Source organism: Clarias gariepinus, chromosome 1 (assembly GCF_024256425.1).
Source record: "Clarias gariepinus isolate MV-2021 ecotype Netherlands chromosome 1, CGAR_prim_01v2, whole genome shotgun sequence".
NCBI lineage: Eukaryota > Metazoa > Chordata > Actinopteri > Siluriformes > Clariidae > Clarias > Clarias gariepinus.
Genome location: NC_071100.1, coordinates 34,862,501 through 34,877,145, shown reverse-complemented (window position 1 = coordinate 34,877,145; position 14,645 = coordinate 34,862,501). Strand labels below are relative to the sequence as shown.

General features: G+C 39.7%; 1 protein-coding gene across 7 annotated transcripts in view; it reads left to right on the top strand.

Moving 5' to 3' along the window:
- Positions 1-14,645, top strand: part of LOC128538036 (nuclear factor 1 B-type) — a 138,938-nt gene that overhangs the window by 29,322 nt on the left and 94,971 nt on the right. For 6 of the 7 annotated variants that reach the window (XM_053510637.1, XM_053510635.1, XM_053510633.1 and 3 more), the window contains exon 3: positions 12,184-12,237. In XM_053510637.1, coding sequence (XP_053366612.1) covers positions 12,184-12,237 — 54 coding nt within the window. Of the gene's footprint in view, positions 1-12,183; positions 12,238-12,318; positions 12,483-14,645 lie in introns of those variants that run through there. The other variant, XM_053510639.1, reaches the window with a different exon arrangement.

Below are 14,645 nucleotides of genomic sequence, written 5' to 3'. Positions count from 1 at the left end.
CAGAAAGAAGAAGAAGACGAAAACGGAATTAAAAGACAGTGGATGGAGAATTTCTGAGTTGGCTCGTAAAAAAAAAACAAAGTTTATTGAACAGCAAACCTCGACCAAAGTTGAAAGATATTCACGTGTTCTGTTATTTAAAGCTTTTGTTCGACTCGTGCCATGCCAGTTCTCTTAATGCATCTGTAAGGTGGCTGGTTAAAAAGCCACCTTCTGAGGAACATTAACACATCTTCTCAGAATCCTTCCGTATGACAGCTGAGCATTGTTCTTATCATTTTAGTGCGCAGACGCTCCGGCAGAAAACTGAAGCGCACACAAAGGCCTTTTGCATTCCCAGCCCCTACGGCATGGGAGGGCGAGTGTAGCCACACTGTGCAGGGAAGCCTGCTATAATTCTCATGCTACATAACAGAGATTACAAAAAGAGCAACATTGTTTGCACTCTTACTCGCAGTCTCTTTCTCCCTTTCACAAGGCTTTCTCTTGTGCTTAGTTGATATACGGCATTTGTTGAGTCAGCCAGGAAAAGAAATATTTATACAGTATACTCAAAACCATTCTTGTATTTAATGTTTGGTTACAACTGTGAAAAAAAAAAAAAAAAACTTTTTTAAAGTGTTATGTAAATGACTGAATAAACTGAGCTGTTTCATACACAGCTTAAAAAAAAAATCTAACTGAAATTTAGCAAATAACAGGCTCGTATTATGGAAAGAAATTATAAGTTAAGTTGTTTCAAACTGTAAGACTTTTAACCCTTTATAAGGACATCAAATTTGACAAAAAATTTCACATTCACTTTTCACTTTTGATTTTTTTTTTTTTTTTCAAATGTTAAATTATATATTTGTTTTAAATTAAATATTTTTATGTCTTACCATAAATTCCTTATTTGGACGAATAACTACATTTAGTATTTTCTGTGACATTTATATATTTTTATGATTTTTGTAATTTGAAATATTTGTACATTTTATATTTTTGCTGATTTATGTTTAAATAAATGTGGCTAGCCGGCATGGTGGGGTAGTGGTCAGCCCCGTCGCTTTGCACCTCCAGGGTCCAGGTTCGTTCCCCGGTCAGGTTCGGTTCCCATCTCTGAGTTTGCATGTTCTCCCCGTGCTTGGTGGGTTTCCTCCGGGTACTCCGGCTTCCTCCCACAGTCCAGAAATATGCAGGTTAGGCTAATTGCCGCTCCCAAATTGCCTGTAGTGTGTGAATGAATGCAACCCTGAATACTGGATAAAGCGGTATAGAAGATGAGTGAGTGAGATAAATGTGGCTTTAACTTTATCTGTTTTTTGTACAATATACTGTGTAAAGGCCACTGTAGTACCTATAGTACAAATTTGTTGTATATGTTTATTATGTCGGCATTATGATGTATGAAAACATTAACTATTTTCAAAAATCTCTTAAAAATAACTTAAAAACATTATAGAATAATATTTGCATCCCTCTAACGAAAGCAACATATTACATGACAATGTAGGCTCATGAAAATAGAAAGAGTAATTGAGACAATTGTTATTTATTTATTAATTTGTAAGATATTATTGTATATAATAATGCGGACACGATTAGCATATACCTTTTAATTCCAAAAAAAAAAAAAAATCTTGGAAAAAGTATTTTGCTCTATAAAGGGATGTGGTTTCCCCCAAAACATGTGTATTTATATTTAAGTTTAAGTTTATCAAATGAAGAATTAAAATTCTCTTGTATTGTAACTCTAATAGCATTTTCATAAATTTGCTTCAAGATATTTCACTTGTATAACTGGAAAAGAAAATGCAGAGTTTCAAATAAGCGCAAGACATGCAGCTTCTAATATACGAGGTTCTGTTAAGAGCAGTGTTCCTCAACATCTGCTTAATACCAGACTTTGTGTAACATTGTTTATGGTGTTGGAACAACAGAATCTGAAATTCATTTAGCGGTTCCTCCTCTCACTGTCGCACATATAAACTGAAGACTGGAGCCAAACCACATGTTGTTACTGCTGCAACCCAGGGCCGCCCTAGCAAGCCTCAAGAGCGCATGGCAGATTTTCCTTTCTGAGTGTCTGCCAGGAAGGACGGACCCTGCAACTAACAAAACGTGAATTATGGCATAGCATCTGCCTATTATAAAGCACTACCCAACGTGTGCTGAGATCACCAGTCTACCGCTGCAGCTGATTGGCCTGCTGCCTGTCTTTTGACCTTGCAGCGGGCATCCTGGGCTCTCCAGAGCTGAATGAGAGCTTCCTTCATTATGCTTGTGTTAATCATCAGCCTCTGGCCTGCCAACACTTTACGCCTGAGAGGCTTTATCAGGAGAAGCTGCCTCATGCTCTTTCAGTGTCCCTTTCAAGGGTGTTTGTTTCACTGCTGTAGCCGATGTACCTTAAATTGAGTTTAAAAGCTTTTAAAGGCAATAAAACATAATCGATTCATATCAGGAGATGTTGAGCATTTGAGCATGTTGAGAATTTTTGAAGTCTTTACCCGAGGATCAGGAACATAAACCACAGAAAGCTACCAGGTATCTGGTGAAGTCAGAAAGTAACAGCATGTTAATCTTACTACGCAGTATTCCACATGGCTGCTGTGCCTTGACCTGCATCTGGTATGTGTTTCACATGGTCCACTGTATGCCATGCTCATTACCCAGATCAAGCTTATGACAGAGTTGCAGGGGACCTCTCTGTCTCACCCTACCTTTTCAGTCTATGGAGGTTTTTCTTAGGACCCTATCAAATTTTTCCACTTAAAGGTAAAAATATGAAACTTGATTTGCTAAAACGGATTTGTGTAAAGTCTAATATACCCCCCCCTACGCTACCTAATTTAGCTTTATCTGAACGAGGGAAAGAGACAGACGCAACTTCAGGAAAACTTTTCTGGTAATTGAATGTTGTGGCAGAAACAGACCGCGAGGGACTTGTGCAGCATCTATTTTCCCTCAGTGAGCATTTTTCAGTCTGAAATTAGTAGGGTTGTAGCACTATAAAAGTGCTCAGACATCTGTTGGCTATGCTGGGAGCATTTTTTTATGTTTGCAATGACACATTAAATTAAGTACTTTCCTTCCATGTCTTATTCTGAGTGTGGGGTTTTTTTTTTTTTTTTGGCGAAGGAGCTTAAATGAGTGAAAGCTTTGTTTCTTGGTTAGTTTTGTGCCAAGATCTTGTCTTAGATGTGGTGTTAAATGTCCAATAAGTCATTTAGCATCCTAATTTGGGTACAAGTAAATGTGTGTGTGTGGGTGTTGTAGTGTATATGTAAACACTTGCTTTGCCCTTGGGTTGAGCTGGACTTGGGCCATACTTGGATACTCTGCTCCTGCCACCTTGGCACTTTGCCCCACCTCTTCATGCAGGAGTTGGCACTATACTGACCATCTTCCTCTCGGCACACACACAAGCCCGGTCAGCAGCTGCGCCTGGCATGGTCGCAACATGCAGCGTAAGGAATCCTTGTCACCTTATGATCATAAGACTAATACGGATTCAGATTAAAAATGGATTTCTCAGAACCTATACCAAAGGTTCAAATAAGAAACACAACTTGTGTATGATAACAAGTGAATCAGTATAAGTTTTTTTTAAATCTCAGAGGGTCGAGACCCATTTAGGAAGGAAACATATAATGAGACATTTAAAAGGGAAACTGTTAATTTTTCCAAATGTGAAGACATATGATTGTAAATATACTGTCAAGTTTTAAAACTATTGGCATTCGTGGTAAAACCAAAATCAAAAACTTTGAATTAAGAGTTATATTTCTGTCAATAAAAAAATAAGTTTTTGTTTAACCTGTCTTAGAAAAGGTGCCAGTTTTTTTGGAACTGACTGTAACAGCAAACATTTGTCTTAGATTTATGAAAGAACAGATATCACCCAGGTTTATTCAGTGTGACACTTAATAAATAGACAGCACGCCAAACACTCGATTTAAGCCTGCATTGTTTAGGAACCTTGCCTTCATTTAGATGATCGTTTATATTTAAATGATTGATGTAGATGCCACTGCACATAGGTCAGATGTTTTTTTGAGTATGAAGAGTTTTGCGTGATTTTGGCTGGAGAAATGGTTCACACAACATGTTTCGACAGAGCGAACATAACTATGTGGTGAGACAGCATTTTACACTGAGCCGCACATGCATGTGAGTGTGTGTGTGTGCGTGTGTGCCAGGGCTGCGCTCATGACCCTAAAATATCCCCACCCACAGGTTCTTTGGGTTCAAATATATTTTGTGTCATTGTTTGTCCTCAAGTTGTTTGCGTATTAAGTTAAACTAGGCTTGTGCAAAAGAAGTGACAGCACATTCGGTAGGTGTAATTCAAGCACGTCGGAGAATCAAATATAATTTGTACAAGTGCTCATTGCTTTTCCGTCCGACTGATTAACAGCCCAGACTGCCGGCCATAAAGGACGCGAAAGCCTCGGAACTGCGACTACGATATTAGGAAACGGCTGCCATTATCCCGCGCTACTCTGACTTGGAAAGTGCGAGATGAAAGAACCGAGGCAGACTGTTAAAGGCCTGTCTGAGTCTGGGTCTCCGAGTGCATGAGACTCTAGTAGCCTTACTGACCTCCCATGCACACTAGACACACACGCTCGCCGTCATCCCCCCCACCTCCCCCCAGCCCCCTACTCTGCCAAGAGACCCCCCAAACCCCCCCCTCCCTTCACCATGGGCCCCCTGTTGTGTCATTCACAACTCTGCTCTCTCACTCCCTCTCTGTCTTTCTGCCTCTCTCTTGAACTTTTCCTTTACTTCGTCTCCCCGTCTGCCCCCTCCCAGTCTCTCCTCCTCTTAACTACTTGTGTGGAGTTAATGGACTGTTTTGGCTGGGCTCCAGCCGCTGAGTGTCACCTCATTAGTGTTCTTCCAGACAGGAGCTCCGTACGGTGGAATGTCATTGGTTGCCACCCAACCCCTCGCCCTCTTTCGCACTCACCTCCATGAATGGGGAAATGTGCATGCATAATTAAATCTATAGTCTCAGTCTCTCTCCCTGCACTGTTCCCCTCTCTTTTTGTGCCCACCTCCCTGCCCGGCTTGCGACGGCTACAAAAGGACTGCTGGCCAGTTGCCACGGCCGAGGCCGGATCGGTCCGGACCTCCCCCCACTGTCCCACGACACCGCGCACACTCATGCAAATGGGCCGCTCACTCAGCCAATCAAGTAACAATACACATCCAAGTGGCATGCTGTCACTGGGAAGGGGAGATACCCTGATGAGATGTCATACAATTTCAGTCAATGCAGTCTTTACTACCACTATAAATACCCTGCAGACAAACACAAGAGGGTAGGAGCTGTGTGCTAATCTCCCTACATAATGTCCATGCTGTTGCAGGCATATCAGTGTTAAAAAGAAATTGAAATTCAAAGTGGCACTTGTGGATTATTGAATCGTTTGTTGATAATCCATTTTTCCCTCCTTAAAGTATTAAGCAAGTTCAGGAGTTATGTACTGGAGTGCACTGATCCCAGGAGCATTTTTATTCCGTTAATAAATTAATAATAATAATTATAATAATAATAATAATATAAGGGTTTGGTGCATCAGACAACAGTAATAACAAAATGTGCCGTTACCTGGTTATGCAAACCATCATAGCAAAAAAGCCTTAAAGAAAAGTTTTTTGATTCACATGTATTTTGAAGTATTTTGCGCAATTCAGTTTTAAATTAGACATAAAATCATCTCTTTAGGCCTTTTAAGCTTATGCAGGTTGCATGATGTAATGAAGTACAGACATTTTGTTCTCAACCACCTGACACACATACTTTTTTTTTTTAATCAGATCAACTTATCTCTGGTTAGGCACGCAATCATGTCTAACACATTAACATTAGTGTTACTAGTAAGTATACAAAGTGTTATACAAATCTCATCAACTAGACGTACCACTACCAGACATTTCAAACGGCCCAGCATGATTAAAAACCCCCATATACTCATTTCCATAATCTGTTTGTAAAGTGACCTTTGGCTGCGGTGATCAGTGCACGCTCTGTTCTGCCTTTGTCACCGAGATGTGAAGGCGCACGGTGTGTGTCACTATGACACCACGGTTTGACATGTGACTGATGAGTCTCTGCGGCCTCGGCGCTGGACTGCCAGAACAGACATATGTAAGGCAACAATCACCGCATGACGCTGTGTGTCAGACCGTGGTGGCCTTTGTTAACACGCAGACAGATCAATAATGCGACTTTGTCCGCGCCGGAGCGTGCACCTAAACTTGCATGTGAGAGAGTTTGCTGTCTCCGACACGTCTCCTTTCATTGCTAAGAGACGTCATGGACTAGCGTCCAGACAAACACCTACTTGTTTTCTTTGTTGTCATTTTTCTTGTTAACACTCTCCCTTTTTTTAAGTGTTTTTTTTTTTTTTTTTTAATATATTCTAGAGTCCTAGAGTCTTACCCATGTTTGCATTATGGCTTAGTTTAGGCTTTCGTTTGGATGGAGCCCCAAAGCTGAATGAGTCAGAAGTGTGTGTTAGTATACGCCACTTGGTCCTAAGTTTATCAAAAGTTTTGTCATGAAAACACATAATGCGAACAACTTTTTTACTGAATATAGAGATGAATGTGTCTGCGCTCTAGGTAAACAACGTAAGTAATGCATCGCAGGTGTAATGCTTTGGCAGGTATGATGTCGACTGGAAAGCAGGCAACTCATTCACTTGCATTGTTGCTAGAAGTGTCATTGTATATAGACAGTACTGAGTCCAAAAAGACATTACACATAATTGTAATATAAATAAAAAGGTTGTGTGACTAGTTGATAATGTTTATTTTAAGGCCACATGTCTTGAAAACACACAATGTGAACAGCTTTTAGTGAACATCCTGATATGAGTAAGAATACACAATATACTACTGTGTGTCAAAAAAAAAAGCTTCTGGAAAACAAACGTAAGAAAAAAAATTTTTTTTTTTTTTTTTTTGCTTAAACCTACATAATGTAGATAATTTACAGGGATGAAGATGAATCAGATGTATATAACTGGAAAGAAATAAGGTAAATGGATCTTCCGCAATTCAGAATATTGCAACCGTTAGCGTTTACGACTCTTCCATTTTCATCTCTCTGAGCCGCGCATGTGAGATAGCACGACTTCATCGCAAGATGGCCGCCAGCCCGTCTTTGTGTCAGCTCTCAGAACAGATGCCCATTGGCTTTGGCGTGCCCACTGTTCACACCCCGCCCGGGCGACGCGGCTTTGGCACTCGAAACGCCACGGCAGGCTTCCTCTCTCTCTCTGTCTCACTCTCCACGAGTGCCAGGATGCTTTCCTCTGTCTATCTCTGTTTAGGTTATGGCTCGTCCTGATAAAGGGCCTGGTGTTTTATCAACAAGAGCTGGGTCTAAGACAAAAGAAACCGACCGAGGCGGTGTGGAAGCGAGAGCGCCCGGCGAAGAAAGCGTAACGATAAGGATGTTGTGAGAGATCTACCGAAGAGCCGATATGGAGCCGCAGTTGCGGAGTGAAAGACTGATTGTGAACTATGCAGACACTGATGGGAATGTAAATACAGGCTGATTGAGATAGAACAAAAGAGAGATGGCGAGGAAAGGAAAGTCAAACAGACGTTCGCCAAGATCCGCCTCGGCTGATTTGTGAGCGTGCGTAGAAGTCCGGGCCGTGGGCTGCGAGGTAATAAACGCTCGGCCTGGCCAGCCCCAAAATAATGATGACTGAATACGTATATACACAGCAAAATGCAGAACGAACCACCTCAAACACGCGTTCGTCCACAGAGAGTATTTACACTAGTGCAGCTGCATTGTTCGCAACATGTCAACCAGGTGCAGTGCACAATTAGGAGATATTTCTGCATTTCTCTCCCTATTCCTCCATGGTTGGCCTACAAAAGAGAGAGAGAGAGAAAGTAGACGGTATGAAGGGAAAGAGAGAATTCTTGGCTAAAGCCTGGTTTCCTTGGCAGGCAGAGCAGTACGTGTGCAGCCCTGCTCACTTTCTAAAATGGCTGCCAGACGCCTCCTCCTGAAATGTCGACGGTATGCATGTTCCTTGTTGTTCAATGCGTGTGTGTAAGCGTGCATGTGTGTACGCGTGTGTGCGCGAGATACAATCCAGTCTTCAGCCAGCAAAGAAAAGTTGCTAAAGTATGCGATGGCTCTAAACAAAACACAAAGCAGAGACGAGAGGCCGGATGGGTTGCACAGGGATCGTGCCAAGTATAGGAGTGTGAGTGTGTGTTTATGTTTAGTTGAGGTAGAGTGGGAGGTGTGTTTCCAGAGGAAGACTGCTGGAGTTTTTTTTTTTTTTTTTTTTGGAAAGGAATGATAGTTATATAATTAGATGACTTGTATGAAAAGAATGCTGTACTGAAACTGATGGATGGGATCAGAAAGAACGAGGAAAGAGGTTTGTCCTGAGTGTGTGACTCAACACCTTCTGTAGTACAGTTACAAGAGTGAGGAGTGTGAGTTTGGACTTGCCAGAGGGGTAGTTATTCTAAACACTGGTCTAAGAGAGATGTGAAAGAGACGAAATGGACATAGTCGATTAAAGCTTTAAATCTTCAACCTATAGTGATAGAGAGCTAAATGGGATTTCACCTTACACCGGTTTTACTTTTTCTTCTTTTTTGTGTTAGTTAAAGTACTTATTGTTTGACATTAGTAGTTTGAAATATTTCTAAGGATTTCTAATCACTTTCAAAGAATTTTCTGTTTGTTGTCCCGCTACTGGTTTTCTGACTTCTGATAACTTCAGGCATTAGAAGGAAATTATCTGCTATAATAAATAAATATTAAATAAATAAATAAATAAATAGACATATATATAATTTATTATAAAAGTTTATTTATTTATTTTTTTATTATTTATTATAAAAGTTTATTTATTTATTTATTTATTTTTATTATTAATTATAGAAGTTTATTTATTTTTTATTCTTTATTATATAAGTTTATTTAAAGTCATCAGCCTGAAGAATGACCAATTAACAGCACCTCAGATTAGAGGTGTTATGAAGTCTTTACAGAGCATAAGTAGCAGACGCATCTCACTATTAATCTCACTATATTTTTTGGACGCCTTCAGCATTCCTTTACAATGTAGAAAGAAATAAAAATCAGGAACCATCATGGAGTTAAAAAAGTGTTCTAAAACTTTTGAACGGTAGTGTATATATACACACTTTTTTGTCTCATTGTAACATGTAACAACGAAAAACAACAGAACCACCCTTGCCGGTGATATATAATAGTATTTTGTGAGCAGGGTGTGCCACTTGATACTAATTAAGAGTTTAAAATGTCATTTAATATTCATTTCAATGATTAAATCATTATAATTATTAAATCATTAAATAGAATTTAATATATGAATTTGATATGATAATAACAGTAATGTAAATGTTAAATATATTTCTTTTAATGGACAAAATAACATAAAATGATAACGTGCATTCTAAATAAATTCATACATATTAATACAATAATTGTTACTGTCTCTATTGCTGGTGTATATCTGGAATTTCCTTTGGGATCAATAAAGTATCTATCTATCTATCTATCTATCTATCTGTCTATCTATCTATCTATCTATCTATCTATCTATCTATCTATCTATCTATCTATCTACATTCATTATTTTGTAAAGAACAGGATCGAACTGGATTTTTTCTTCCTCTTCAGTCTTTGCTAACATTCCGCTTCTCTGCTAGTTTGTTTGTTTAAACACTGATGGTCGTTGGGTGCCAAGAAGTGTGCTCGGAGAGGTTCCGTGTGCTTCAGGTATCTGTGTCTGACTCGCACAAGTACACACTCACAGCGCGCACACACACACACACACACACACACACACACACACACACACACAGCACCACCCTGGCCAAACTGTTTATGTGTGCAGCTTTACAGACGTTTATTTTTAAAGCGCCCCAAACGTCTGCTCCATTTCAAACACTACATTGCAAAGGCATATGTAGCTCATAGAATCACATACGCACATACACATCTGGACACACAGACGTGACCTTATAATTACATTCCAGTTATGTGAAATTATGCATTAAAATGTTATGCTAGAAATACTGTACAATACAGGCATATTGTACATTTGAGGTTTGATTCCCACGTACAGTTCACGTGTGCGGATGACGACAGCTGTTGGGTGCGTTTCGAAAGAATTGGTGTGCGTCTGTCTATGGCTGTAATGAAAAATGAGTCTGGACCATTTGATGCCTAAATGCCAGAGCCAGCTGCTCTATTGTTTCGACTTTTAATCACAGTAAACAACGTTATGCTAGAATGCACCTATAGATTAGAGCCACTTTATTTTCCTTCCCCTCTTTCTCTCTTTTTCGGACGCAGTAGGAGGTGTCTTTATCCAGACTGATGGATGGCGTATAGCGCATATGTGAAGGCTGATCGGCAGTGAAGAGGGGGATGGGAAGTTGGCATAGGAACTGGCACTGTCACCCAGCCAGCTTGCACCAGTCCCACCGATCAAAGACCTAATATTCCAGTCAAGCTGTAAACTATTAAATGCTACACACACAGCATGGAATAGTCATGCAACTTTGAAATGAGCGAAAGTACGGACCGTGAGCAACCTCATTTTGTGTATGAAAGGTGCTACACAAAATTTATTATAAGCATTATGTTGTAGCGCTCTCCCTTCATCCTTTTAGGAAAAGAGATCAAAAATTTCCTCCAAACATATAGCGCTGCCTCCTTGTCATTGTTGAGTCGAAGCCAGGAACATTCCGTTTGTGCAGCGTTGTTGAATGGTCAATTTTTGCTTTTGGGGGTTGGGGGACGGGTAATAAAAGTTAAAGTTAGTACACAAAGAAAAGCTGTTCATCAGCTGTGCAAGCATAGCGATTGCTTCTGAGACTTTATGTACATATGCGTGTATATCTTCATGCTTTCCTTCTCTTCTTATTCCCGACTGCGGCGAAACCTATGGAAGATGCTGTTGTTCCGAGCTAGAGCTATCCAAGTTCAACATCGTTCGTACTCTCCATCCTAGAGATCATATCATCGAGGTCTTTTTTTCAGGGCCCCTCGAACATGTGTGGCTCTTTGTGTTGCGCGAGCGCACGTCTGAGGAGCGCGTGTAAATCACAAGACACGCTCAGTTCATGCAGTAGTGATCTCACGGCTCTGTGCTGTTTTGTGCTGTTTCGGTTTTACCGAATCAGCTATTAATGCCAAATCTAACTGGTCGTTTAGATCAGGAAAAAAAAAAACCCCACACACGGTTAGAGGAATTTCGCGCACCTGCTTCCTGAAGGTCATGTAAGGTAACATCATCAGTCAGGATTCAGTATATTGAAAGCACACCCTAACGACATGCTGGATTCTTCTCATTTTTTTTCTTCATCCCCCCCTCTCTCCTTGCACTCCTTCCTCTATACCTCCCTCTGTCCTGCGTCTGCACTATGTGATGTATGGTCAAGCGCTCGACCTCCAAAAGCACATTTCTCCACGTGTGTGGCTGTTTTAAGAAGAAAGACGCTCCTTTGATGTGTTTCGCACACAGCACATTTTGTGCATTTCCTTTCTATCTCTTTCTCTCTCTCTTTCTCTATCTTTTCTTTCTTACTTTCTTTCTTCTTCCTCCGTTCTAGAAAAAAAAAAACATGTTTCTGCACACATCTGGCCTGGCCTGTCAGGACGGAGCTCCTGCAGTCTTTCCCAGCAAGGATGAGGTGGGGGGTTGGGTGGGAACCATACAATAACTGCCATCATGCACAAAATAGATTAGGATTTGCATGTGAATTTAATACTTTTAATTAAAACGTATACTGTTAAAAACGGTCGCTTGTTTTTGCCTGACAAATTCATTTGCAGATTTTTTTTTTTATTATTATTTAATTTCTTTTTTTTTTATTTTTTTTATGCTGACTGCTTTTCCGGGAAGACAAATTAGCTTTTTATTACCAAATGTCAGTGCCTCTATCCTGAGAGTCAGCTTTGGTTGATGATAATCAAGGATTTTACTAATTTCCTCTTTGCCAGAGAAACAAATAAAAAGCTCTAGAAAGCGGTAAGAGCTTAACAAATAAAGCTGAAGGGAATGGAAGTGGATGATAAATGAGGGTAATGTAATCTGCGCTGCCACTGCTGTTTGAGTCACTGAGTCTGCGTTTTGTGTACTAATCCACGTTCTTTATATTTGTTTACAGACTCACAGCAGTCAGGAAGTCCCAGTAACAATGAGCCTGGCAAGAACCCTCCAGGTATATTACAAATACACACACACATATCCAGTGTAGAATTTTTTAGATATATATTTATATATATATATATTTTTTTCCCAGTGTAGATTTTTGGGTCACTTTCATCTACACGCCTCCTACGCCGTAGTAAAGGAAATATCCAAAGTGTATCTTTGCACTGTTTTCGTCCTCATTATCTGAAACCTAGCTCCACCCACTTGGCACAATCTCATCATGTCATATCCCTGAACATATCTCTTGTTTCCTGATGCATGTATCAGTTTATATCTCATTCTCATATACTGTACGTGTCAGTTTCTTTTTTTCTAAATCACGCTTACTCGAGGATCTGTTTTCTTATGAGCATTGGTTTTTAAATAATAAAGAACGATAAACAATAAGGATGTTTTTTAATAAATTTTTTTTCGAAAACTTTTTTAGAGAATGTGCTTACTTATGTGACATCAAGTCTAACAGCATCCGCAGTCTAGATTTTTGGTTTTATGTATGAAGTAGGCAAATTCATGCATATTCCTTTAGACAAACCCTCATGTGCATTGATATACATTTCGAAAAAAAAAATCTGTTCCAAACAGAAAATTAATTTTCTAAATAAATTAATTTTTTAGAAATTAACTATGATTAAGGCTGATTGCAGCAGTTATGATGATGATTTATTAATTGACTGTTTTTTTATATAAATCTATTCACTTGCATTAAACAACAACAGCAGCAGCAAATCCATGTACAGTAATCTGCCAGCTGTTGAGAACAGGAGATTTTGCCGACTCAGTTGGAAGAACCCATTAACGGGATTTGCAGAGTTTCGAGTGAGAAGCTCCAGTTGACCTGCTTAGATACAGTACTGAGCAAATGTCTTGAGCCATCCCTCATTTCTTCATATTAAATTAATATCAATTATGCAGATTTAATTAAAGAAATCGGAAATAATGTTTTACTGCAACAGGCTGCAAAGTGCTTAAAAAAATGGTGGTTTACGTACAGCAACAACCTCAGCAGCAACCTCACTCAGCATTCAGTATCACCAGTATACTAATAACCTGCCTGATCATCTGTCATTATCTGCACCTGTTTCTCACCGGTTCATGCCTTATGCTTTCCTATGCCTGAATGATTCATAGGTCACCATGGTGTGCAACAAACACGAACATTCCTCTGAAATTGCTCAGGTACAGGGACTGGATTGAATATGAGAGTCTTTTAGGAAGCCTGGAAACTTAAAAAGTCTGACTCTTTGGAAGCAAAACCTGAAAAAGTGAGGGGTTGTCCAAGAATTTTGCACAGTACTGTAGGTCCAGGAGACAGCTGATGGAGCTGAAACTGCATAATGTAACTTCCTACATGTAACATTTAAGAATGTGTAATAGCGAATGTACATCCTGACTTTTAATTTATGATCCAGTGTGGGAATCTTTGGGCTCCCCGACTTACTACTTTACTGAACTAGCAAGTCTCACACTGAAGCAGCTGTTTCTGGCAACAATCTTTCTTCTCTTGACTTTCCAACTTTGAAAGGAAAGATCCTAGAAAACCCTTCAAGAATAAAAAAAAATGTGACTCTGCACTGTGTCATTTCACTTAGAGAATTGCTCCAAGACATGTATTTGGCTTGGAACTGCAGCCAGTCTTCTAAATAAACTGAAGTCACCCTTAAAGCCAACTATGTTACATTTATAATTATAAAAGAAAAATAGAAATGTCATTTCTTTAATGACAGAACGCCTGACAGATTGCAGTTTATGTAGCTGGGTGTATGCTGTCATCAGGGTGTATATGCATTTAGAGGAAACATGGCACACACCAGCACAACTCACATTTTTCTTTTTTTTCCTTCTCAGTATTTTTATTTTATTTTATTTGACTTAACTGACCATGTTTTCCATGTAATGTGCAAAGAACGAGATCGGTGATGTGTAATTAGCAGTTTACCACAAGAGCAGGTTTTTCATCTTCCCTTGATAAGCAGAGAACAGCAGCATGGTCATGACTCATGCCTGCCAGTGCTCCCACTATGGCTGGTGGTGCAGGTTCAGCTGGCCTGTGTGTGCCATCATCTTTGTGCTGGAGGATAATCTACACTCACTGGACTTATTTAGAGTTAATTGATTTAATTTAAGTGCAAATCTACTTAAAATATAAGGGGCACTCGGGTGCAAACCAGGATTTTAAATGTGTACAATCGAACCAGAACACATTTATGATGGTAAAAAGTCCCTTTATTTCTTTATAGAATCCCCTGCTACATTAATGATGTACTTATTCCAGTGTTTCACACACTTGAATACCATCAATGTAGAACGTTTCCCCAGCATGCTGCAGCCATGATTAGACTGCCTGCCCCATGTCTGAAACTCTGGCCTCCCAGGAACTCCTTTAATGGTTCCAGCGTGTGGAAATGGCCTGGAGCG